The sequence below is a fragment of the Trachinotus anak genome, unplaced genomic scaffold, assembly GCF_046630095.1.
Source record: "Trachinotus anak isolate AG129_WGS33_773 ecotype Australia unplaced genomic scaffold, CSIRO_AGI_Tana_v1 ptg000025l, whole genome shotgun sequence".
Taxonomy (NCBI): domain Eukaryota; kingdom Metazoa; phylum Chordata; class Actinopteri; order Carangiformes; family Carangidae; genus Trachinotus; species Trachinotus anak.
The window spans coordinates 15,876,349-15,900,647 of NW_027273876.1; the positions used below are offsets into that span (position 1 = coordinate 15,876,349).

General features: G+C 43.1%; 1 protein-coding gene across 12 annotated transcripts in view; it reads right to left on the bottom strand.

Moving 5' to 3' along the window:
- Positions 1–2,228: 2,228 nt before the first annotated feature.
- The window catches only part of mrtfab (myocardin related transcription factor Ab), a 44,783-nt gene continuing 22,712 nt past the window's right edge, over positions 2,229–24,299 (bottom strand). For 6 of the 12 annotated variants that reach the window (XM_071463233.1, XM_071463232.1, XM_071463234.1 and 3 more), the window contains 17 exons: positions 18,721–18,786; positions 14,237–14,292; positions 13,486–13,561; positions 12,592–12,753; positions 11,479–11,642; positions 11,190–11,330; positions 10,930–11,001; positions 10,098–10,282; positions 9,624–9,795; positions 7,937–8,332; positions 6,808–7,821; positions 6,380–6,586; positions 6,195–6,287; positions 5,343–5,483; positions 5,090–5,182; positions 3,903–3,963; positions 2,229–3,812 (listed from right to left, as the gene is read on the bottom strand). In XM_071463233.1, coding sequence (XP_071319334.1) covers positions 3,229–3,812; positions 3,903–3,963; positions 5,090–5,182; positions 5,343–5,483; positions 6,195–6,287; positions 6,380–6,586; positions 6,808–7,821; positions 7,937–8,332; positions 9,624–9,795; positions 10,098–10,282; positions 10,930–11,001; positions 11,190–11,330; positions 11,479–11,642; positions 12,592–12,753; positions 13,486–13,561; positions 14,237–14,292; positions 18,721–18,786 — 3,683 coding nt within the window. In that variant the 3' untranslated portion in view covers positions 2,229–3,228. Of the gene's footprint in view, positions 3,964–5,089; positions 5,183–5,342; positions 5,484–6,194; positions 6,288–6,379; positions 6,587–6,807; positions 7,822–7,936; positions 8,333–9,623; positions 9,796–10,097; positions 10,283–10,929; positions 11,002–11,189; positions 11,331–11,478; positions 11,643–12,591; positions 12,754–13,485; positions 13,562–14,236; positions 14,293–18,720; positions 18,787–24,299 lie in introns of all 12 variants that reach the window. The other 6 variants (XM_071463241.1, XM_071463240.1, XM_071463237.1 and 3 more) reach the window with 3 other exon arrangements.

Consider the following 24,299-nt stretch of genomic DNA (forward strand, 5'->3'; position numbering starts at 1 on the left):
GGTGACTGTGGAGGCCATTTGAGTTCAGTGAACTCATTGTTATGTTCAAGAAACCAGTTTGAGATGATTTGAGCTTGTGACATGGAGCATTATTCTGCTGGAAGCAACCATCAGAAGATGGGTACACTGTGGTCACAAAGGGATGGATGTGGTCAGCAACAATATACTCAGGTAGGCTGTGGTTTTTAAATGATGCTCAGTTGGTACTAAGGGGCCCAAAGTATGCCAAGAAAATATGCCCCACACCATTACACCACCACCACTAGCCTGAACCGATGATACAAGGCAGAGTGGATCCATGCTTTCATGTTGTTGATGGCCAGGTCTGACCCTACCATCCAATGACGCAGCAGAAATTGAGACTCATCAGACCAGGCAACGTTATTCAATCTTCTGTTGTCCAATTTTGGTGAACCTGTGTGAACTGTAGCCTCAGTTTCCTGTTCTTAGCTGACAGGAGTGGTACCAACAACCATGCCATGTTCAAAGTCACTTAAATGACCTTTCTTCCCCATTCTCATGCTCGGTTTGGACTTCATCTTGACCAAGTCTACATGCCTAAATGCATTGAGTTGCTGCCATGGGATTGGCTGATTAGATATGTGTGTTAATGAGCTGTTGAACAGGTGTACCTAATAAAATGGCCGGTGAGTATATATAAGCAGTGGTGCAACCCAAGAGCTGTAAACAGACGTGTAACTCAGTGTGAAAACCCTCAACTGAGTTAAAATAAATGGGGTCCAAAGAAAATAAAACAACTCTGGGGAGGGTCTTCCTTTTTATTAAATAACATATAAGACTGAGCTTCCTTCCTCACCCTGACAAGTTCTGTACAGTCCCTGATGAAACAAATAATCTACTCACCCTCAAGATTCATCTTTAAACCTGAACGGATGCACTGTGAACACAGCTTGTCATGTGCAACAGAAAGTGTCGGAGCTTATTTCATTTTCTGAGTCAGAGGGAAACTGTGAAAGTCTCACCAGGAACCAGTAAACAATGTTCTGCAGTTCTGTCGAGCTGAAGAGTACAGGTGTAAAAAAAATAACAAATAATGCAACACAACTGCAGTGACTGAAGAAACCACAGAGGTGCAGAACTGTGCGCGTTATTATTACCTCTATTAGTCCGCTAAACACAACAGTCTGTCAGTGTATGAGCTGGCAGAGGAAGGAAAATGTCAGGCACAGGAGACCATGAGTTTCCACTGACTTGACATTGAAGTATTTGTTCTGCAGTGCTTTACAGTGCACACAAGTTCACCTCAAAAATGCTCAGTATGTTGACCTAACAGCACCTAAAGTCATCTTTGCTGCAGCTAGGACTGTCACATGACATCACACAGTGTTTCTGGAAAACTCAATGTCCACAGTGATGAGCTTTCTCCATCAGGCACAGCTGACAGGAAGGAATAATGCACTTTCAAAATAAAATGTATTAGGAGATTGCAGTTAAAACATTCTGGTTTTCACTCTTCTCCTGAGCCGTTTACATAAAGCGAGCAGGTGTGTGTTTTGGTTCCGACAAAGCATGAAGCAGTTCATGGTTCTTTATGACTGGAACTCACAGATCTGTGGTTGGAAAGTCAGGTTCTTGACAACACAGGTAGACAAGGACTCACACTATGGCAGGAGCAAATATGAAAAACTTCAAATAATTATCTGATTTAAGCATCTAAATGTTTAGAAGAAATGCATGGCTATAAAAAATAGAACTGCAAGTGAAACCTTTGTCAGCTTTGCACAACAAGGATAGGATGCTGACAAACACTCTTAAGAAATTGGTAAAGGTACTGTTTGTGCTTGTGTCCTATTTGCTACTGTAGAAAAATACCCAAATTTTGTGTTTTTTGTAATTTTGTCAGCCAATCTAATATCTGAAAACATCCACCACACTTGTTGATATCCAGACGGCTGCTATATGATGAAGGGTGAAGACAGCTGATTTCGTAACAATGGCGCCCTCTAGTGGTCTTTCTCTTTATCACCAGGATCACTCAAACAGGTGGCACCAGATACCAACGACATATTGATTAAGTAATTCATAGTTACCCTTATAAAGAAGACTCAGATGTTCTTCTTTGTAAAGTAATTGTTTCGTTTGTTGATTTTTATTGTGGAAAATTAAGTCAAAATATTTGAATAGTAGAGAACTGTCTATTGACTGATATGGAATATCTGATATATTTTGTATATGCTGATGTGTGCAAAAGAAAAGCAAGACACATCTTAGAGTTTTTATAGTATGTTTATTTTTTTAAATTTTTTTCTTTAAAAAATGACAAGGTCCAAGGTTTTGGAAGCCCCGCCCTTACCCTATGTTCCCCAGCCGGCCAGCTCGACTCTAAAGCAACCAGCAAAGAAAAATAGTCATATGGACAATTGATAATATACACCCCATATACAGCAATACATAGTGGTCTACCATAATGTTACCAATAATACGCAACCTCCAATGAGGCTTCAATTCAAACTGTTGCCACTGATATGTTTCATTTCAATAGCAACTGTCAACCAATGACGGTTGGTTTTTTTTTTGTTTTTTTTTTGACTAGTGTGGGTGGAGTTCAGGTTACCATGGTGAGCTGATGAAACCACCAACTGTGCCCTTTCTTTTCACACCATCAACTGATCAATGCAGCACATCGTGGCGTTCACACAGCCTCACCACACAGCACTAAAATTCAGCTGTCAACCTGAACACCCCCTTGAAACCAATCAGATTCAGCATAAGTGCAAAGTTTAGGAGGCACTGACACACACTCTGCTATCTCGAGGAGCCACTGTCAGTAAACGCCACTGACAGCTCCTCCTCAGCTCTCGTCTGTCAAACCATTTCCAAGGGTTGAAATGACGATATTACAGTGACCTACAGTTTTCTGCTGGTTTAATTTAACCTGGTTATAATGCAGGAGATGGGATTCTATGGTCTCCTGTATGAATCCCCATAGAATTAAAATTCAAAGTCCACTTCAGTCCCACCAAATTCAAGTCCTTTCTATGAATTTAATTTCTATGTTTCTCTCTTTTTCTTTCCACCTCGTCCTGCATACAGTAACAGCCAGTGAAAGACAGGACAAATTGTGTAAATGTGTGTGTGCGTGTGTTTGCATGTGCCAGTGACCCCTGCAGTGGTAGAGACAGCATAGAGAAGGTTTCTGTATGTGCATGAAATAAAGACAGAGCCTGTACACAGTGTGAGTGAGTGTGTGTCCATCTGTGTACGGAGCTACAGACATGACTCCCAGTGCAGCTGCAGGTCCGTGCTGTCCAGAAAATCAGCTGAGAAGACGCTCTGCGGAGTGTGCGGCGCCAGCGGGGCCAGACTTGTCCCTCCGTCTCCTTCGCCAGCCCCCCTGCCTCCCCCTCTTCCCCCTCCATCGCCCCCGCTCCCTCCACTGGTGCTGCCCACCATAGAAATATCCAGCCAGTCCATGCTGTCCAAGGTGGGATCGCCAAAGTCCAGCCCCGTAGAGTGGGGGGAGAAGCCCAGGTCGGATGTGTCCATGGGGGAGGGAGGGTGGTCCAGGATGCTGGGCGTGCTCAGCATTTGGCTGTGCAGGTCGTCAATCAGTGTCAGGCCACCATCTGGCTCCACGCCCAGCAGAGGTGCACCAGTGGTGCTCTCCAGGAAGTCCTCCAGGCGCCCGCTGCCTGTGCACGGATCTCCCACAGAGGGCTGAGGGGAGATGAGGGGCTCTGTAGGGGTGGGAGGGGAGAGGTGGAGGGGAGATGGGGGAGAAGATGGGGAGGGCGGGTCAGAGTGGAGAGGGGCGAGGGAAGGGTCCGGGTTGGCCTTGAAGCCAGGGATTTCTGAAGGAGGACAGAAAGAGAAAATCTGATCAGCACTGGAGACGACAGACTCAGGACGTCTTCCTCTCCACGTGTCAAAGAGTTCATTACCTCCACTCTTCAGCAGGATGTCAAACAGGTCGTCCATGTGCTGACTATTCACGCCATTTTCCTGCAAACAGAGAGGAACACATGATTCCTCAGCCACCAAGTACACAAACGCACAACAGACAAACCTGCACTCACACAAACTCCATGTTTTGAAACACAGAGATAAACTCTGCATTCTGCAGCTTCTGTTCTCTGCTTCATATCTTTATTATTTCAGTGGGTAACTGGCCGGATGCATGTTTACAGCACACTCGCAGCCTGTTTTTCTTTTTCTGAACAAGCAGTTCTCAAACAATTTTAAACCACAGCACCCCACCCTAATGATTTTTTTCATGGTGGCCTCTGTGTGTATAACACATGCAAACTTGAACAATATTCAGTGAAATAATATAATATAAAAGCCAGCAGTTGTATGTTGCTATGCACATTGGCAGATAAATATATAACTGATTAGTTCAATCTATTTCTTTCCATCTGTTCAAAAAGTAAAATCAGCTTAAACTTTCAAAGACAGAAAACCCTGCACACATGGTAACATGCATTTATCTGTCGCTTTAAATATTCACTATCTTTGCTGCTGGTGGTTTTAACATTGCAGTGAAAGCAAATGTCTCCTCATTTTATAAATTGCCCATATTATGCATTTTGGGTTTTTCCATCTTTCAGTGTGTTATATAGTTTTTTTTATGCATGTAAAAGCTCAACACGGCCAAAAGAGTTTTTCTCTCCCATAGAAAACACTGCTCCTGAAGTGCCTGAAACACCTTGTTTGTATTATTCCAGGCTTTTCCTCCATAACTTATGGACATCACTATGTAAAACATTTGCATAATGCCCACCCACAGGCTGGTTTATCACACCCTCAAACAAAGCTTAGTTTCAGCCTGTTGCTATGAATTCTCACTTTCTCTGGACTGGAAACACTTGAGTGACCATGTCATGTTTTTGTACCTGCACGTGTCTCACATCTGAAAGAAAGTTTACAACCACTCGCTGGGGACTACCTAAAGTATTCTGGGAAACGTAGGCAATAACTAAAGTCTAAAACTAAGTCATACACGCTTCAAAGTTCACTAAAATGTACATGAATTTCAGTGGAAAGACATAAGATGGGAAATGGAGGGAGATAGAAAAAAGAACAAGACTAAAAAAAGAGATGGAAAGAAAAGACATGCTAGAGGACATACTTTGGAGCGTTGAGTGGGAAGGGAGGTGTTGGGTTTGGGAGAGGGAGGGGTGAACAGTGTGTGCCGGTCGTAAGGCGGACACACCTCCTCTCTCTGTCAGGATGGAGTGATGAAGTGATGAAATGAAAAAGAAAAGAGAAGAAACAAGGAGAAAAAGGTTAATGTAGTTTTACGACATGTGGAGCAGCAGACTGAACAGTAGAGATGACCTGATGATGGGAACTCCCAGCAGCAGAGGAAATGTTGGGGTTACCTTGAGAGATGAGATTAAGCTGCTTTGGCTTTCGCTGTCCGACATGTCGTCGAAGAAAGGCTGCAGGTTGGGTGGAGCTGTGGCTGACAAGCTGGGTTGAGGAACACCGTTAGTGTCCAGGTGCAGCCCGGCCTTCTGTCCCTGAAGGAAAAACATGGCAAAGATAAGAATATGTTGAATACTCAATTGTGTTTGACTTGCGAAGCATTATTTCAGAACAACTGGCTCCTTCTTGTTTCATCAGTTCATAGTCTGTTTGATTGTGATTATTTGAAACTGTGTTAGTGTGAGACACTTTGTGGCAGGAAGATGTTGGTGCTTGGAAGATGCAGACTGACGGTCAGACCGCTGTTACAGTTCATTTCATAAATATTTTTTCCTTTACATTCACACACAGTGGGAGAAATTTAGGGTTCAGTGTTTCACTCAGGGACACAAAAGGATCTTGGGATTGAACCATCAACCATATGATTAATAGCCAACCTGATCTATTGACTTAAAAAAAAATAAAATCTGATATTACAAGTAAAAAATATTTTCATGACTAAACTGTCAAGAACAATTTTTGAGATGAAAAAACTTTCCTTAGGTTTTTGTGTTAACCTGTTACTTAATACTGTTCATTAGTGTATGTCATACTATGTTATCACACATGATATATATATGTTTAATGCATTCAAGATACACTTAATGTGCTTTGTAAAAAAGAGGGAGATCATCAAAAACTATAATCTAAAATGTTAAAATTTTAAATCTATTTCATAATGAATAATGACTATATTTGATAAAAAGATGGCTAAAGTGGGAACATACGCATGTGCCATAGTGACATATTCTGAGTCTGGTTCGTACCTTTTTGATTGGCTGGCTCACAGGCCCCGCCTCTGTCTGCTCTTTTGATTGGCTGTCGGTGCTGGGGAGTTTACTTGGAGTTGACTGCAATCTCTGAAAAAGAACAAGCAGAGGAAGATGTAGATAAATATTTCATCACACACTGACTCAGTACAGTCCATCAACGGATAGACATTTTACTGTACCTGCAGTGTGATGCGTCCATTGGTTTTGGCCAATGAGGACACTCCATTCTGACCATCTGTGGTGTGACTGGTGAGAGCGATCAGGTAGTGGTTGCCGTTGCTGTCGGTGACCAGTGTGGGTGTGCCGTTGGCCTTGAGGAGGTCTAAAGAAATGGCCTGAGTGTGGATCTGAGTGCTGTTCTGTTGGTTGATGAAGACCGGAGTCACCTGGAAGCGGAAACAAAACAGCAAATTTTTTTTTTAATTTTACTATTTTAATCCTTAAGGTTTTTGATGGTGTTACAACACAATGAAACCATATGAAAGTATTTTTAAAAGCAGTGATGTGAGGTGGTTCTCCCTGCATTCAGTCCTCACAGTTTATACTTAAATTACGATGCCACTTTCAGAGGGCTGATGTTGGTGCTAATTGTGGTCATGGTCTTTACCTGTTGCGTGGCGACAGCTGCCGTCTGCTGTTTCTGCTGCTGCCTCTGCTGAGTCTTCAGCTGTTTCCTCTGCTGGGTGTGGTTCACTGCAGGCTTCTGGCTTGCCACCGTCTGGTTCTGGATCTGCACCTGAACCTGCTTCAGCTGAACCTGGCTCTTCTGCTGGCTCTGTTGAACTTGCCCTTGGGTTTGTTTGAGCTGGTTCTGCTGCACGAGCTTCTGTTGTGCTAACTTCTGCTGGGCCTGCAGCTGTTTCTGCTGGGTTTGCTGTATGATGAGCTGCTGGAGTTGCTGCTGCTGATGGAGCAGGATTTGAGCTTCTTTCTTTTGCTGTTGTTGTTTTTGAGGGTTTGCTTTGGCCTCGGCCACTTTCTGCAATTGCACCGGACTCTGCTGCTGTTTGGGTTGTTGCAGCTGCTGTTTCTGCTGTTCGGCCTGTTGGACCTGCAGCCGATGAATCTGCTGCAGCCTGAGCAGAGTCTCCTGAGAGCACTGCATCGGCTGGGCCAGCTTCTTTCCCAGGGCCTCCTCTGTTACTCCCTCCATTTCCTCCTCAGAGTCCACCTCCCTCTTCACCTTCACCACAGTGCCGTTAGGGAGAGTTGGGGGTTGAATGGCTGAGGCTTTTATTAGAGTTTGAAGTTTAACCTCTGGGGATGTTTTGCTTTTCTCACTTCCTTCCTTCTCTGCAACTAATCCACCCACCACCTTGCCCTGCTCCAGCTGGGACCTGAGGGTCTCCACTAGCCTCTGCTTCTGCCTCAGCATCCTGGTCAACTCCTCGATCTGTTTGTCCTTCTCCTGGAGCATCTGGTCCTTGTCCATGGAGGACGTTTCCATGGCTACCCCTGGCAGGGACTCCGGAGGCTGGCCTGCGGCAGCTGAAGACCTGGACAGGCTACATGGGCTCTGGATCTCCTCTTTGACCTTAGGGAGAGGCTGTGAGAGTGGAGAGATGTTCGATGGGTGCTGAGGAGATGGGTGCAGGGTGAGTTGGGTCAAGGGAGAGCTCACCTGAAAGACACAAAACAAGAAGAGGATGTTAGGAAACTCTTCAAGGGAATATTGCCGGTGTTATTAACAGTAATTTTATCATAAAGAGTCTATTTGCTTCACATGTAGATCTCACCATCTCTCCAAACATGTCTCCATTACAGCTCGTTTCATCCGGACTCATCCCAGCCAGTGACCTCTCAGATGGAGTAGGCGATACGGGCGGGCTGGAGCTGGTGCTGCCAAAACGCATTATTCTCCCAGGGACCGCGTGAGCCAATGAGGACAAAGCTAGCTTAAACCCACCCTCTCCTGATTGGTAGTCAGGGGTGGTAGTTGTGGTTGGAGAGGATGTGATGGTGCTAGCGGCTGAATTAGCGCCCTGTTGGCTGGGTTGCAATATTCCATTTTTCAAAACCGCTGTGGTGCCACCGTTTTGCTCCTGGTAGTTGCGAAGCCTCTCAATTAGATCGTTCTTTGTGCCTGAGACGGTCAAACCACGTAACTTCAGTTCCTGTTTCAACTCGGCGACCTGATGAGAAACCAAACCACCATTGACTAAAAGTGAAAGAACAGAACAACTGATACACCTGAGAACATTATTTCATTTTCAGTGTTTCCCAATCTGGGAGATCATTAATTAGTATTATTAATCTGAGGGATTAGTAAAATGATTATTATAAATGAAGCCTTCTCTACTGGACACTTGGACCTCTCCAGGCTGCTACAAATTTTTCGAATCAGTCACTGAGCTGGGAGGCCCTATTCAGACCTGGTATTACCATGCGTGCTGAGTGATCTGATCACAAGTGGACAGCTCCAAGTTCGTCTGTTCACATCTGGCTTTAAAATGCGTCTCCACCCGTGTCTCCAGTGACCACTTGTGATTGGATGTCACTTCTCCGCTTCATACGCAGATAAAGAGGTATGCCGTGGTGTTTTTAGCCAATCAGACAGACGAGTCCATTGTCAATGTGTGTGTGTGTGTGTGTGTGTGTGTGTGTGTGTGTGTGTGTGTGTGTGTGTGTGTGTGTGTGTGTGAGAGAGAGAGAGCGAGCGGTAATGAGGTGTTGAGCGAATCAATGCGCTGCTCACAGCTCTACAGTGCAATAAGGTATTATCCATTAGAAATAGTGAAATATTTTTGGTTTATTATGAAACTGTGACGGGACTCATTAGACTGTGGCAGAGGACGTCAGTAGAGTAGGCGGTCCTTTAATTAGGCCAGGATGCATTTGTGTTCTCACTGCTAATGTGTCCTGAATGCACCCTGGGTGCGTTCACACCTGTACTCAGAGTGGTTCACTTGTGATCGGATCACCTCAGATGGATGTTAATACCAGGTCTGAACAGGGCCTAAAAATCCCTCTTGAGTCGCAACTCGTGTCCCAGTGTGGCCTGAACTTTTGATGTGGGGTAGCAAGTAGACACTGATTTGATTTAAGGGTCACAAGCCAAGATATAGTTGGATTTTCTAAAGGGCATTTACAGTGGGTGAGATGGGACAGCGATGTCTGACATTACTAATTTCTTTTACAAATAAACCACTAACAGTCCGCTGCCAAATGTTGCAGTAAAATTTGGAGACAATAAAAATTCTATTTTTGATGGTGTATGTGTGTGTGTGTGTCAACATGTTCTCAAAAAACTCCTAGTTCTTAAATTCAAAGTACTTAGTTATCATTTACAGACTTAATCGTTTGCGTGACTTGGCAGCGCACACTTCCTGATCTCCTTTAATAGATGGCCGTTAAAACAAGGAGCTGTAATGCCTTAAAAACATATTCAGTAAAAAAATGGGTGAAGATGTTTGTTTAAATTACTTTGAACTCATCCAGGTTTGCTGGCAGAGTGCTGGGTTTGGCTCCTCCCACTGCAGTTTGGCTCTGACGGGCAGTCCCGCTCTGATTGGAGGAGGCCAAGGTGGTCGTTGTGGGAACGCTGCGTGAGGGAGAGGGGCCAGAATTGGTTGTGGGAGGCTGCTCGGTTGGAGGCCTGAAGGGAGACAGAAAATGGGAAAGTATGAATGTCCATCTCTCCTCCTTCTCTGAAAGAACAGGGAATGCTGTGATAGAGCACAGACCACAGGTTCATGTGAATGTAATTTTGCTAAATGTTAAAATTGGTATTGTCAACTGCCAGATGTTTTAATGTTTTAGAAATATCTTCTAAATATCTTCCAAAATTACTCTTTCTTGGCCAGGTATTGTTAGAGTTTTACATTTTAACTTCCTTTAAGTTGATGATCCTTCAATGTTATTATTATTATTATTAACAGTGTCGTGCTTGACACTCACTTGGGAGGCGCGGGCAGGATGGTGTGGTAGTTGTAGTGCTGCTGTTGCTGGCTGAGGATCTGCAGCTGCAGGAAGAGCTGCTGCTGCTGGAGGAGCTTCGCATAGGACGAGTCCATCTGTGGCGGTCGCTCCTTGTCTGCTTTCTGGTCTGGTGGGATGTACTGGTGGTACTTCAGCTTCTTCACCTACACCCAGATGAGGAAGAGAGTTAAAAGGACAATTCCACCCTACAATAATTTTACACTATAAGATGTCTTTAATGCATGATATTCACCCTGCATTGTCTTGGTCTACATAAGTTACTGATATTTAAGTTCATAAAAACTTTCCGGATTTGTAAAAGCCTTTTAAAAAAAGAGTATGTGTATTCAGCACATTTCAGTGGGCAGATCATTAGTAATAACATAAGTACAAAAACAGAGTAGTTCCAGTTAAGAAAAAGCAACTGTGTATTTTAGTGCACTGAGGGTACTGTGGCTTCAGAAAGTGGTCTCTCTTCCTCTTCTTCTCTTTGTATGATCGTAAATGTGAAAATGATAAGTTCAGGGAAAAGCTCTCACTCTCTGGTTCTACAGGAACCAACACCAAGACTTTCCTCAGCCTGTTTTGGAATAACTTGATGGACCAGATGAGAAATGAATCTGACAAAACGCAATCTAAATTCATAAAAGCTGAACTGCTGTCATGAGGCAGGCTAAAAATGATGTGCTGACAGCCACCATTACTCCATGTCTCTTCATACTCCAGTATTTTGGATGAATATTATCCATCAGCGCCATAAATCCTGCGTCAGTGCCTGGCAAAATGAAAATGAAACAAAGAGCGTGCTGACCTTGGGTTTGTTGTCTTTTGGTTTCTTAGGTCTCTGTGGGGGACGATCTGAGCTCATCTTGGACTGAGACTGCTGACAGAACATGAGAGATGTGGTCGTGAAGGAGGAAGTAAGGGAATGAGGGAGGGTTAGCCAGTTATAGCTGCTGCACAAACACAGATCAAGGTTACAAGTCATTGAATCTGCATGATGTTCAAATCGAAACAATCAAATGTCTGTATAAAGAAGAAATGAAAAAAAACGTTACAGCGTTTGCACACCTTGACGTGTCCAGCAGAGGGACGGGAAGTTGCCGAGTTCACCGTTGTTCCATTTGTCAATTTTGGGGGTGGGGAGGAGGGTGACCCATTCACCTGGGGAGGAGGTGGTGGAGGAGGCGGAGGAGGGGGCTGAGTAAGGAACTGATGAAAAAATGACTCTGGTTAATGGTGCGATCATGTTTATCCAACACTCTGCAGATTTATTTCATTTGAATTTTGTTTAGTTTGAATAGTTTCAACTTTAAGTGACTCTCTCTTGATTTGCTTTAATGATATCCTGTGATGGTACCTGTGTGGGAGAAATGTCCCCGTTCTGGGTGAGTGCATCAGAGGGAGACAGTTGAGGAACAGCACTCAGGGGAGAGTCGTGATTGGTTAGCTGGTCTGGTGACAGAGCATCACTGCTGTCTTCATCTAAAGACGAGCTCTCTCCCCCGGCTCCTTTCGGAGAATCTGTGACAGAGCAGAAATGTTTTCAGATTCAGTGAACCGAGTCACCACGGCATCTTTGGTGGTTTGTTCTGTGGCCAGTAAAAGACTGGAAATGGCTCATGAACCTAAGAATTTCCCAAACCACAGTGGCCAGAGGTTGAACAGGTCATTCTCTCACAGTGTGAAACAAAGTCAAACATCGTGATGAAGATTGCAAAACACAGATGAGTAACTTTAGAGAAGTTATGTCCTACCAAGTTTCAAAACAGGACTATGTCCAAACAAAAGTGTTGTGTCATTTCTTTAAGTTGGTCAAACATCCTGTGGTTTAGTTTTTATTATCACATCCTCCAGGATGATGCAACCAGGAGCTACTAAGCAGTGTGTGTATACACTCACCTTTAAAATATTGTATTACAAGTGTGGGTAGATTCCCAAATGTTGTAATTACTCAGCTAAAGGTGTGTTCAGACTGAACGTAAATCAAGATTTCAGAAGTTGAAGTCACCAGTACAATGGTAACGACATAACAGAGGTGAACATGTTTTAACTTTGCACTCATCCCTTAGCTGCACGGTTCAATGAACTGAGAAAGAATCCAGCAATCAAGTGAGGCAAAAATCACTTGACATGCAGTCCTGTAGTTTGTGTGCAAGTCCTCATGAATCCTGCAGGTGTGCAAGTATGTATCGCTGAACCAGCTCATTTGAACGTCAGAGATGGACGAGAAAAAGTTTTCTTGGGGTTGTATTGTTCTTGCTTTATCTGTATTTGTATCAGTCTGGATTTATAATATGTTCTAATGTAAGTGTGTACAAAAATTCAACTGTGCTGTGTGTTTGTTGGGCTTTTTGATTGCTTCTGAATGCGTTTCTGTGTGTGCTTGTAATGTATGATAATGACATGTCAGACTGTTAATAAGTCTGTCCATACATTGAGCTGTGTGTAACTGTCTGCTGTGTGTAGTTACCCAGCAGTGAGTGCTGCAGAGAGCAGGTGACAGACAGGATGTTCTTGTGAACCAGTTCGATGGGACCGGGTCTGTGGGAGATCTTGTCGTTGAGGTCGTCGGCCAGTCGCGCTCGCTTCAGCTGCAGTTGCTTGGCCTGCAGGGACGGCTCTGCTGACGTCTCTGTGCAGGAAACAGCAAGACAATATGCATGCATGCAAATTCATTCAAGTTTGATCTACAACATTAACAAGATGGCACCAGGTAGGTGCTTAGTACCAGTGGGAAATGAATCGACATATTGTAGTCCATGTAAATAATTTCAGCAAATCCACAGAAAGAGGAGGCTGGCTTCCTCAAGATCACAGAAGATTTTTTTTAAGCACTTCCTTAAGTAGAATTCAAGCTCAATTTACAAACCAAACAAAAAGCAAACCCGCTGCTACTTGAAACCGAAAAACAGATCTGAGACTTTACATTAACAGGTATAACAATAAAATAAATTCTGGGACAACAAGTTGAACCGTACCAAACTGGTATATAAAACAAACATACAATCGTCTCGAGACAACAACTGCAGAACATGGGAGACGCCTTATTTCAAACTCACTCTGAAGTAACCTGAGACTTGATCTATGCAGCTAAATCAGGCTAATGAGTTTTTATAGTGCTCATGTCAAATTATAAGAAATGACAGCCCAAAGTCCAAAGTAAAATATAAGTAGGAACTATCCTACTTATCTAGAACCGTATCACATGGAATTGTTCCGTTTTGTGTACTATATGGTTCCTTTTAAATGAAGTTTCATGTATTTCACCTAACTTCAATCTTTCACTCTACACTTTTGTTCTCACTAAGGGAATTCTTCTGAATCTAAACGTGCAGTTTCACTTGCAGGTAAAAAAAAAACTCACCCTCCAGAATGTGCATCCTGACGAGCTCGGAGCGCTCAGGACGACTCCGGATCTTCCTCTTCAGGTAGTCCTCGGTCTGAGGGGGACACGAGAGATGCTCACATTAGGGTGGGGTAGCAAACGGAAGAAAGAGGATCACAAGCAGAAGGATGAAAAAGAATGAAGTGTGTAGGGAAGATGATGAAGGTGAAGAAATAATGGACACTTGTTAGAAGTCAATAAACTGCTACAATGGATCCCATATTTTTTAAATTGCCATCTTTGCTTTTAAAAAGTTGAATAATGTGACATCACATGCAATTCATTTTCTTTGCAGGTGAAGTTTCTGCAGCTGGTGCTTTTTTTTCTTTGTTTGGCGAGGGTGGCTCTCAAAGCTAATGCTAACTACTCCAAAATATCAGTTAGCTATAGAGTGTGACACAGATACAGATAATTACAGTTTTCACAAAGCAGAATTGAATGTTGGAGGCCCCAGATGGTAGCAAGAGGTCGGTCTGGACTTCACGATAAAAAAAAAGGACATGCTATTAATACTTTGCATACCCAGTCAGTTTATGTATTACATAAACATGCTACTTGTTTGTATGGCACCTGAGGTTCTGATTTACTTCCTGTGTGCAGGTAAGTGTCTTCACTAAGACCAGAATTCAATTACTGCTTTGTGTTATGCTGTTTATATAATACATACTGTATGTTTCACGTACGTTTTACTCCACGCAAATCCATCAGTCGCTGTGCTTAAGACACTCACCCTTGCTCGTTCCAGACTCCTCCGCTGTTCGTGAAAGGCTGCCGGGCTTTTCAGTGCTGCATGGAGAGAGGGATGGAGGAGAGGGGGAGGGAGAAACAGAGAGAGACATGAGTGCAGCACAGACTCATGCAGACTCGTGTCGTGATGCTACTTTCAGCGAGTGACAATGAGTGAACAGATACAGCTACAGAGGAAGACAGATTCAAGGCATAAGAGGCTGCAGAGGAGAAGGTCAAGACTGCTGTTCTAAACCGCACACTCTGAGCACAGCGCGGGAGGCTGACGAGCCTCTGCACTGTGCTGTGTGTGCACGAGTAAAGCACCGTTTTTCTGCAGTAGAAGCCAATTCTGTTTTCACTAAGAACATTTAAAATACAGTTGTTTTCTTTGGGCTGTCACTATGCTGTTCGGATCCTTGTGGCTTTTACAGTGAAGCAGCTGCAGAAAGCGATTAGCTGCAGTCCGTGGCGCTGGCTTGGCTTGAATATGTTTTTATGGTTTTACAGAAGCCATACCTCATGAAGCCACGTGACTGTAACCATGACCATGAGCTTTCCCAAACCCTAACTCAGCAGTTTCATCAGCTTAAATGTAACCAAACTCCCCTCTGGGAGTGCAGTTGGTCACATTATTCCATACAGTTTTTCCAACATTTGAACATATTTTGAACTTTTGTTTCTCTGTTACACAACCACCAAGTCCAACACACATAACAGAATCAATGTAGCAACATCTTTCCACGTACTAAATACTCATATGTCCCGATTAAACTCTTAGATAGTCTGAAATCAGCACAATAACCCTGCTTCATGACACTTTTATGGACATTTTAAAGAGAAAACACAACTAATGTGTGCTGACTTTACCAGATTTGTGGATAGCAGACAACCCAAACTATTTCAAAGGCCATCTGTCTGTGTTAAGTCTGATAGATGGACTGTGCCTGGATGTCGGAGAGGCAGTTCTTGATGTCCAGTAGTCTGGAGTTGATCTTTAAAGAGGAGCGTGAAGGCAGAGGAGAGAGTGGACTGATGGACAGACTGCTGCACACAAAGAAGGTCTACATTCATCACTGCCCTCAGCCGTGACTGTCTGTAATGTGCATAGTGTGTGGGTGGGGTTGTAAATGTCTGTGTGGTGTGTGTGTGTGTGTGTGAGTTAGAACAGATATTTAGATATTTTTAGAAAGCCAGTTGTGGCCTGTATTTGTCTGGTCTCAAAATCATAAGTGTATTACAGTCGACAGAAAACAGCAAAAACCATCACTTTGTGTTACTGGACGTCGTTACAACTGTTCCATGCAGGAAAAACATGTTCTAATTAGGTTTGTACACCAGGATCCCCCCCCCCCCACCCGCCAGTCTCTCAGTCTTTAACATTAGAAACTTTTTAATGGTGAAGCTTAAACTCAAACACAGAGGTTCACTCTGTTTGGGGAAGGATATTTGGAGGACAGCGGCAGTTACAATGATGTAACATAGCAAAGGTCTGATTGGTCAAGAGCTGGTGAAATCCCTGCCAAGGGTGTGTTAGCATGGACATTATGGCTACAGCAGGGCGTCGACTGTGTGTGTGCCACAGATGACTGGGTGGGGGTGGGAGACATTCCTGTGTCACAACCCCCTGACGTTGCGTTGAAAGAAGAAGACCTACATACCAGTTGAGATATAACCCAACGGTCAAGATCACAACAAAACAGCAAAAAAAAACCAAAAAAAAACAAACAACCAGTCAGCTGATCACGTCACTATCATCTGCTGGAACTGATATTTCTGTTTATTACATCTATTTATTTCTGATATTTCATGGTAAGAGTGAGAACAGTTTGTCAACACATTGGACTAACATTGGCGTTTGGAGTTTCTCCTATCACTGACTTGAGAAGCTGAGAAAAAGTGTTTTTTTTTTTAAAGCTCATACATTTGAAAAGACTTCTCATAACCAACATAATCTAACGGAAAAACCACACTTTTCTTTCTTTCTTTTTCACAGGGACATGTAATTGTCAGCTTCTCAATCTCTCATAGTATTTCTACGTTCACAGCCACTGCCTCCTGCCGCCTCTGTTATTGCTTGGTTCATAATATAGCTATAATTGACATTTTTATTCTGTTTCTGCACAAGTATAAAACAGTGGCAGCTGGCCTTTATGACTCCCACATCAATCTCTGCTCAACACTTGTGCAGTTAACAGAAGCGACACAAGCAACAACACCTGCGTTGTGTTTCTGGCTGTAGTGACACACAAAAGAGACCATCACAGTTAAGTCCGAGACAACAGACAAGTTATTTACCCTGAGGATCAAGCTGAGCAACTGGTTTCTTTATATGATCTATTGATTCATGAGCGCTCCTTACAAGTTGGTGCAACTGATGTACAAATGTACAATTTGACAACTTCGAACAAACTAAGAAAAAAAAAAAAAGGGCAGAAAATGACGTGGAGAAGAAAAGAATTAAAAACCTTTGGCGCATACATAGTGTTCTCAAACCTGTTTTCATTAGTGGGACCATGACCTGATACTGCTCAGACCTGCCAAAACTCCACTACCCTGACACTGACCTTTCGATCTATTATGTCAGAGATGCATCACATGACTGACCTAAACACACAGGAGCATTGTTATTGCTTGCTCACCCATATATCTGTGCATTTAACCTCTCTTAATCCACCCTAATTATTCTCTTTTGTATCCTCTTGTCCAGAATCACCCCGCTTCACATTTACACACTAGATATTGACTCGGTGCAACAGCAGCGACTTAGGTCCATCACTGCAGCAGACGGGAGGTCAAGTGCCTTACCCAAAAATACCTAGACCTGAGACGAGGAGGGTGGTTTACTCATTCACACCATCTACTGCTGCAAAACCAGTGTGATGACTTGATACCACCGCAGGTACTCGCCCTTCATCAGTTCCCTGCACTCTCTCTCTCCTCTACAGCTGTTTACGTTCATATCATCATGATACAATTCCACTGGAAGTCGATAAACGGTGATGCACCCTCTTCTCCTCGCTCGTCAGCAGTTCATATGACCTTTATGGTCCTGTAATTCAAAAAGGGGCCTTAACAGCTGAACAGCCTTTGCTGTACCTCCCTTAGTCTCAAGACGACAGCCAAAATAGGTGCCATACCTTCTCCTTTTCTCTCTTTATGTGTTAAGTCTCTGTGTCTCCACACAATTGTATCTACACAATGAAATATTCCACCAGTACATGCTGATCCTGATCCCAGTGCAGTTAATGGTCTGGCATTGACCCTGTTGGACAGATTTACTGTAACGGCTAAATAGTCAAATGTGAGACTCCACTAAAACAAGCGCTCGGTCTCAGTGTCCGCTCCAGTGCATTCTTTCATGCCTAACATTTTTATATAAACTGAGTTAATTAAGTGCATTTATAGAGGACCCACTACAGTTTTTAGTGGACCTTGCTAATTCAGGGTCAGATGTTACTATTAGCAAACAGCAGTGGTGACAGACAACAAAGTCTGACATGAAACAAAGCTGAAAATAGACCAAACTTGTGAGAATAAGCAGATCCGATGCTGCTTCTGCACATTGTGTACATCTTTAGTTCCTCTGAACACGTAAACAGCGATCATGTAAGACACTGTGTGTCTTTTTCTACTCCACAATCACTTGGTCACAGAAGATTAACTACCACATGTGCTGTATGAGGCTGAGTGCTTGGTGCTTTTTTGGTGCTGGGTGTGTTTTTTTTTTTTTTTATACAAAGAGCCTTCTTATAAAAAGCCTGCTAGGAAAGGAAACTTAATATGTCCCCGCCTCTTATGATGTGTGGAACTCTGAAACAGGAAGTGGATACAGAAGAAGAGGAAGCTGCCCTATTTGATAACACAAAGTGGTGCAAGACACCATTAAATATGACACATGTGAAATGCACAACTTCATACTGATATCAAATGAAGATTAGGGCTGTCAGTTTCTGCAGAAAAACTAAATGTAAAAACAGAAGCTCAACCTTTATAATATTGCATTCCCTGCAGAGCTTTTGATATCAAACACAGACAGATACAGTTCACTAACATATCCTGCATAGCCGATGTAGATAAACAGGTATGTTATAGTGTAATGGCCCATACACAGAGCTTGGCATTGGTATTATAAAACAACCCGATCAATCTGACAGGCTCCAATATGCTGTCTGATGCTGGAGCAGGAAAGAGTTTACACTTTGACCTCGACTCAAAGGCAAAGACACACTTCCCTAGTTGTCGGCTTGGGTTTCTATGAAATGTCAACAATAAGTTCTTTAGCTGAGACTCAGGTCAGTTTGACATTTTCGCTACTGTGTATTGAGCATGTGCGTCGCTGGCTGTCGATGTAAAAATAAAGCATATGTATATATTGTAGGGGAACTAACCACACTGACGATGCATCATGGAAGTTGCACAACACAGCACTGTTTGATTCACTGACAAAAATCCTGAGCATCACGGAGACTCAAGGAAGAGACTTACGTGGCATGATCCCTTGGCTGACCAGTTCCTCTCGTGTTCGTCTCTGCTGGAGTTTGAGCTGGAGGACTGCATGGAGAAAGAGGAGGTGAGGGGGACACAGAGGAAGAGAGAGTCAGTAGCGGCCCGGTGAGAATACGAAACTACAGCAAAGGGAGCTCTGAGCTCTTAAAGCTTCCTAATTGTCTCTTAAAGTCCACTGGTCAGAAATCCATCTGCCATGTTTAGATGGATAACCAAGCAGGGGAACCCAGATGCATTTGTATTGACATGAAGAGGACCTGCACTCTCTGGCACCCGAGTCATCCTCCCATTTCCCCCTTCTTTTCTACTGCAGAGGAGGCGGTTACAAGGAGGGCCTGAGCAGAGTACTACACACTTCCTGTTTCTGGATTTTTTTTTCTATTTCTGTGCAGAGATAAGTAATCATTCATCAAAGAACCAACGAGAGACATAAAGCAAGCACAGCAAAAAGAGATAATAGAAAGCAAAAAGAACAATGAGAATTTAGACCAAAACAAGAACTGCCTTGATCTGAGAGGAGATGATCCAAAAAAAAAAAAAAAAAATAGAGCATATGGGCTGACTGCAGCGTCATTTCAAAACAGGAAGTGTTAGTTACATAACAAAGAGGCTGAGAGAGTTTTAAGGAACACAGCACTGGACAAAAGTAGATGGATCATGTTTGACCCTTTTGCACACACAAAATTTTAGTTGTTGTGCATTGTGTAGCCCAGTCGCTCTCGTCTTTGTACCTTTTAAAGTCAAACTCATTTTACAAATTGTCCCCTGAGCTGAGAGCTTATCATTTCTCATTCTAGCCTCAAAAAGTTAGTTAGACCTGTGCAAAAAGATGAATTCTGCACAAGAATTATTTAAATATGGATGGCTGCAGGATTAAGCAAGTGCCATTGTATTTCTTCATTTGCTGCAGTATCAGGTTCTTGCAACACAGTGACAACTAAGGGAAGTGAACTGGACCTGTCAGTCAAACACAGACAACTAACTTCCAACAGATCACAGACTGTGGCAGAAATACACAAAACAGACAATCGTCTGTGGTATGATGGTTATTCTGAGATCAATAAGTGACTGATGCTCTACACTTCCACTGTGCTTCTTGGAAACAGCCTGTTGCCTGTTTAAAACTGACAATGCGAAGCGCATTGTTATCATTTTTGTTTTAAGTTTGCACAGTTTGATAAAAATCAGAGGAAGGAGTGAGTACGCACTTATACCAATACAGACATTGAGCTGAGCTGAATGATACAGACATTCAGCTCAGCTCCACTCTGCTGAGACGCTTGTTTTATATGTACCAGCTGTCCCTGCTGAAGTGGCGCGCGCGCGCTTGTGTGTGTGTGTGTGTGTGTGTGTGTGTGTGTGTGTGTGTGTGTGTGTGTGTGTGTGTGTGTGTGTGTGTGCATGCATGTGTGAAGTGGAACACACCACTGAGGCGGCCCAAGCATTTCTGGCCAGGGTTGTGTCTGCTACTTTGAGGACCAGCACCTGTTCCTCCCCACTAACAAAGTGACATCATTGGTACTTGCAGGCTAGCTAACCAGTTAGCATCCTGCATAGCTGCTGCTGTGTTAGCTCTCTGTTATGACAAACAATCCAGGCCTGGACAGCAACACTGCGATTCCTATGAATTAACGTCAGAGCCTATGAAAGTAAATGTCATTCTTCAGCTCTAAATCTTCGCTGGCGATCCCAGCTCCCCTCTGTTATGTTTACAAGTGTGTACGCTCTAAACCTTAAGGGATCAGACTAGCGCTAGAGACCCCCCCCCCGGAAGCAATAGCATGTCAGTTCACATTCAGCGGACCTAAACAGAGCCAGATGAGTTCATGTATATTTTGCACCCATGCAGCAGCTAAGAGATTCATTTTCCCGCGGTGCCAAGAACACAAGCAAACACTCAGGAGACTCACGTGTTGCCCGGACCTATACACACACAGACATGTTGACCGCGCCGTGGCACAGTGCACGATAAGATGCCAAGAGGTTTATTCTGGGAAAGAGAATCTTACACTTTCTCTCTATCCCAGCCTCACATCTCAGTGCTCCATCCTTCCACACCAAGGACACTCCAGTTAACTTATTTATTCTCTCCTGCACTCGTGTTCTCATTCCTCTCTTTATTCCTCATCTCTCGCTGCTTAGTCCAGTGCCTATAGTTGCTCGCAATGACTTTTATTACCAGTTAAACATGACAAAGTGTCGACCATCATTCAACATATTTTCTCTGACTTAAAAAAAAAATACAGAAGTCTCAGAGTGACACCTCTGATGTGCTTGTGATAGTGTGAAGTGTGAAAAGCTGCAGTGGTGTCGAAACTGTAAGCTGATGCAGGGAAACCGAATCATACAATAGCAGAGAAGTAACAATGTAACTGTCAATAAATTACATACAAGTCAAGCAGTTAATAAACATGGATGCATAAATTGCTAGTATGAGAATCATAACCATTAATTAGTGTCACTATCAGTTGAAACATCACTCTAGAAAAGAAAATTAAATAAAAATCCTGAAGTGAAGAATATCTGTAAAACTCAGCAGGAGAAAAACCTTCTCTGGTGAAGGGTTGAGGAGAAAAGTTATTACGACAGAGCATGTAAACATGTTACCTGATCTGCCCTAACATGACTGACAGTAACATAATTCCACATGTGCATATGAATCTAGTCAGTGGTGATGTTATTACTTGTAACTGTAAAAAAGCTGAACTGATGATTGAGAAAAACTGGGCTTAAACATGATGCTGTCTTTGTCTTTTGGAGATCAGGACACACGCTGGAGCTTAAATCAGGTTTGAAGGCCATTTTGGTTAATTTAAGAAAAGGATGAAAAGGCAGGGCAGTTTTATTAGGATACTAGGCCACAGCCAAAACTGGCCTCTGCAGTCGTACAAAGTTAGAGCGAAGGAACACAGAGGGAGAGACGCAGAGGAGGCAGCAGTGACAGATGAAGCAGGGGGAACAACAATCATTTAGCTTCTCGTTCAAGCCGGTGATCTTTTGGTTGCAACATGGCATCTCAAACCACTGAGCCAACCTGCTGCCAGACAGAGTCACAGTGAAAGTCACATAGACTGTGAAGTCAAGAGAAATTACATCCTGTTTTCACACATTTTTTTTGTTCGAGATCTGGGTGTTAATCATTGGCCTACATCTTACATTTTTCTTGCAATTATAAATTGATATCGAATGTCTTTTGAGTAAATGAGTGATCTCGTCACCCATAACATGTCACATACAATGACTAATTCCCTCTAAAAATCAAGTAAATCTTGATATTTCACCTGATAAATAATTAAACAAATAACCAGTGACGCAGATGTTAACTATAACTGATACAGTTTTTGACTGACCATTCAATTATCTGAGTAATTCTTAGTTTTTGTTGTTGTATAGTGAGACACTATAATAATGCTTTTCACACATTTCTAATCTCATTCTGCAGTTTGCAGACTAACACCATGACAGTTATGGACGTCTTTGTGCAGATACTGATACAGAGGTCACAGACACTACTGTCAGCCTCCACAGCAAACCTTTGAAAAAGTAAAGTAAGTGGGAAAGAGAGACAGATTTAAGGTTAAAGAAGCGTCAGATAGGGAGAAGGAAAAGATCACTGAGAAGGGGCCAAGTTCTTAGTGGCCAACTGGGCTAATCCTGCTGCGCTCATGTGTCATTAGATCTGATTAAACATGTCTGAGTTTGTCACTGTCCCCAAAGACCCCAGGGCTTGGCACAGCTAAGCCTACACACACCCACCATAGCAACACGTATGACGGAAGAATGCTTACAAACCCACATTGGATGAGGAAGTGGACACATGAAGACAGAGATATATATGATTACACTGACGCATAACTGGCCCCCCAGACCCACTTACACAAGATTCTCTGAATGGATGTTAAACTTGGCCTTGCTGTTGGAAATATTCTTTTTGGAAACCGCGTTCAAATGTTCTCCCACATGAGCTCATCGCTTGCACAGTAGCACAGTTTGATTGCATCTGTCGAACAGAGAGATGAATGCCGTGCCTGACCACAGCAAATGTTTCACACATCAGATTCACACATAGGCGACAATGGAAAGAGGCCAGAGGGCAGGAACAATACAAGGTTAAGGCCACTGACACCTTGGAATCACTCCCACTGCCTTCGAACTGCCGCATTGCTCTGGGAAGGCAGATGACAACAGGAAGGACTGGAGTGAATACTAATTGTCTTAAAGTTCAAGCAAGACAAGTCAAATTCCCAAAGCTTTCATAACACTGATGCTTTCTGTAGATGTGATACATGCTCCTTTGATGAATTTAGCAAAGGTTAGCAGGAAGCAAAAAGCAGATCTGGAACACTCACTTCTTCAGCTGTAGTGTCATCATGTATGCACATTAAACAGGGCAATGTCATGTACGTACTGTAAAACGGCTTTCTTTTCATTTCACTACACTTGCTTTTCTTTAAGCTTCCTTCTTCTGTCACTGTAACCTCACATCTCAAACCTCACCACCAACATCTGGCTTTCGTCGTCAATGTGAAAGTATACAATCGGCCCTCACTCCCGCAAAGTCAAGTGACTTTCGCGGTAGTCACGAGTATTTCTTGGCTCCAGCTCAAATTGGCAGGGATGTCAACATGACAACAATGCTAATTTTTCGCTGTGACATCTTCCAGAGCACACGAACACTGTAACCAGACCGGTCACCTGCCCGGCGCGGTGCTGTTAAACCAGAAACACTGCGGCTCCACCTTCCACTGAGAGTGTGCTGCAAGACTGAGCGCACTTTTAAAAACACACAATCACTGACACTGAAGCGTCTCACACAGAGGCTCCGACACAGGAGCACCAACCTCGGGATGAGACACGACGGATCCATTTTAACAGTCTGCACAACAGCTAGTGACTCACGCTTTGAATCTGTGAAGATGTGTGTGTGTGTGTGTTCTGTAACAGCACGTGATGGCGTTGTTCCCTGCAGTGTGTCTGCGTCTTATCAGTCCAAACACAAAGGTAAACTCATCAGACAGTGTGAAAGGAGTCACTCGCCTTTTTTGTGGGTTTACCCGTGTTTAAAAATACTTATATACACTTCAATGGGACAAGATCCTTCTGTAAGTTATTGTAATTCATAACATAACATCAAATTCCCAAAATTTATAGTGGCAATAAATGTCACACCACTATAAACCCGACAATACTCTGCACAACTATACACTACTAATTTTACAACTACAAAAACTCTTATAATGCAGAAACTTCCACACTGGCAGGAAACTACATCTTCTCCGAAATAACATACCCTGAGTGAGGCCATTAATTCAACCTTTTTTGACCACCAGTAGTGCTATAGAGAAATGTTTTTGAGTAGGTCCTTGTTTTGTTATCCTTGGTGTTATTATCCTTATCTGGCACACATGAGCATAAAGGTGACTCAGTATGAGTCCTGCTAATGGTTTCACTCTGTTCCACTGATCTACAGGTGGTGGTAACGCCACAAGAAATGCAGCATATGTGCACAAAAAAAATTAATTTAATTTCAAAATAAAATAAACAAAAAAATGACAGGA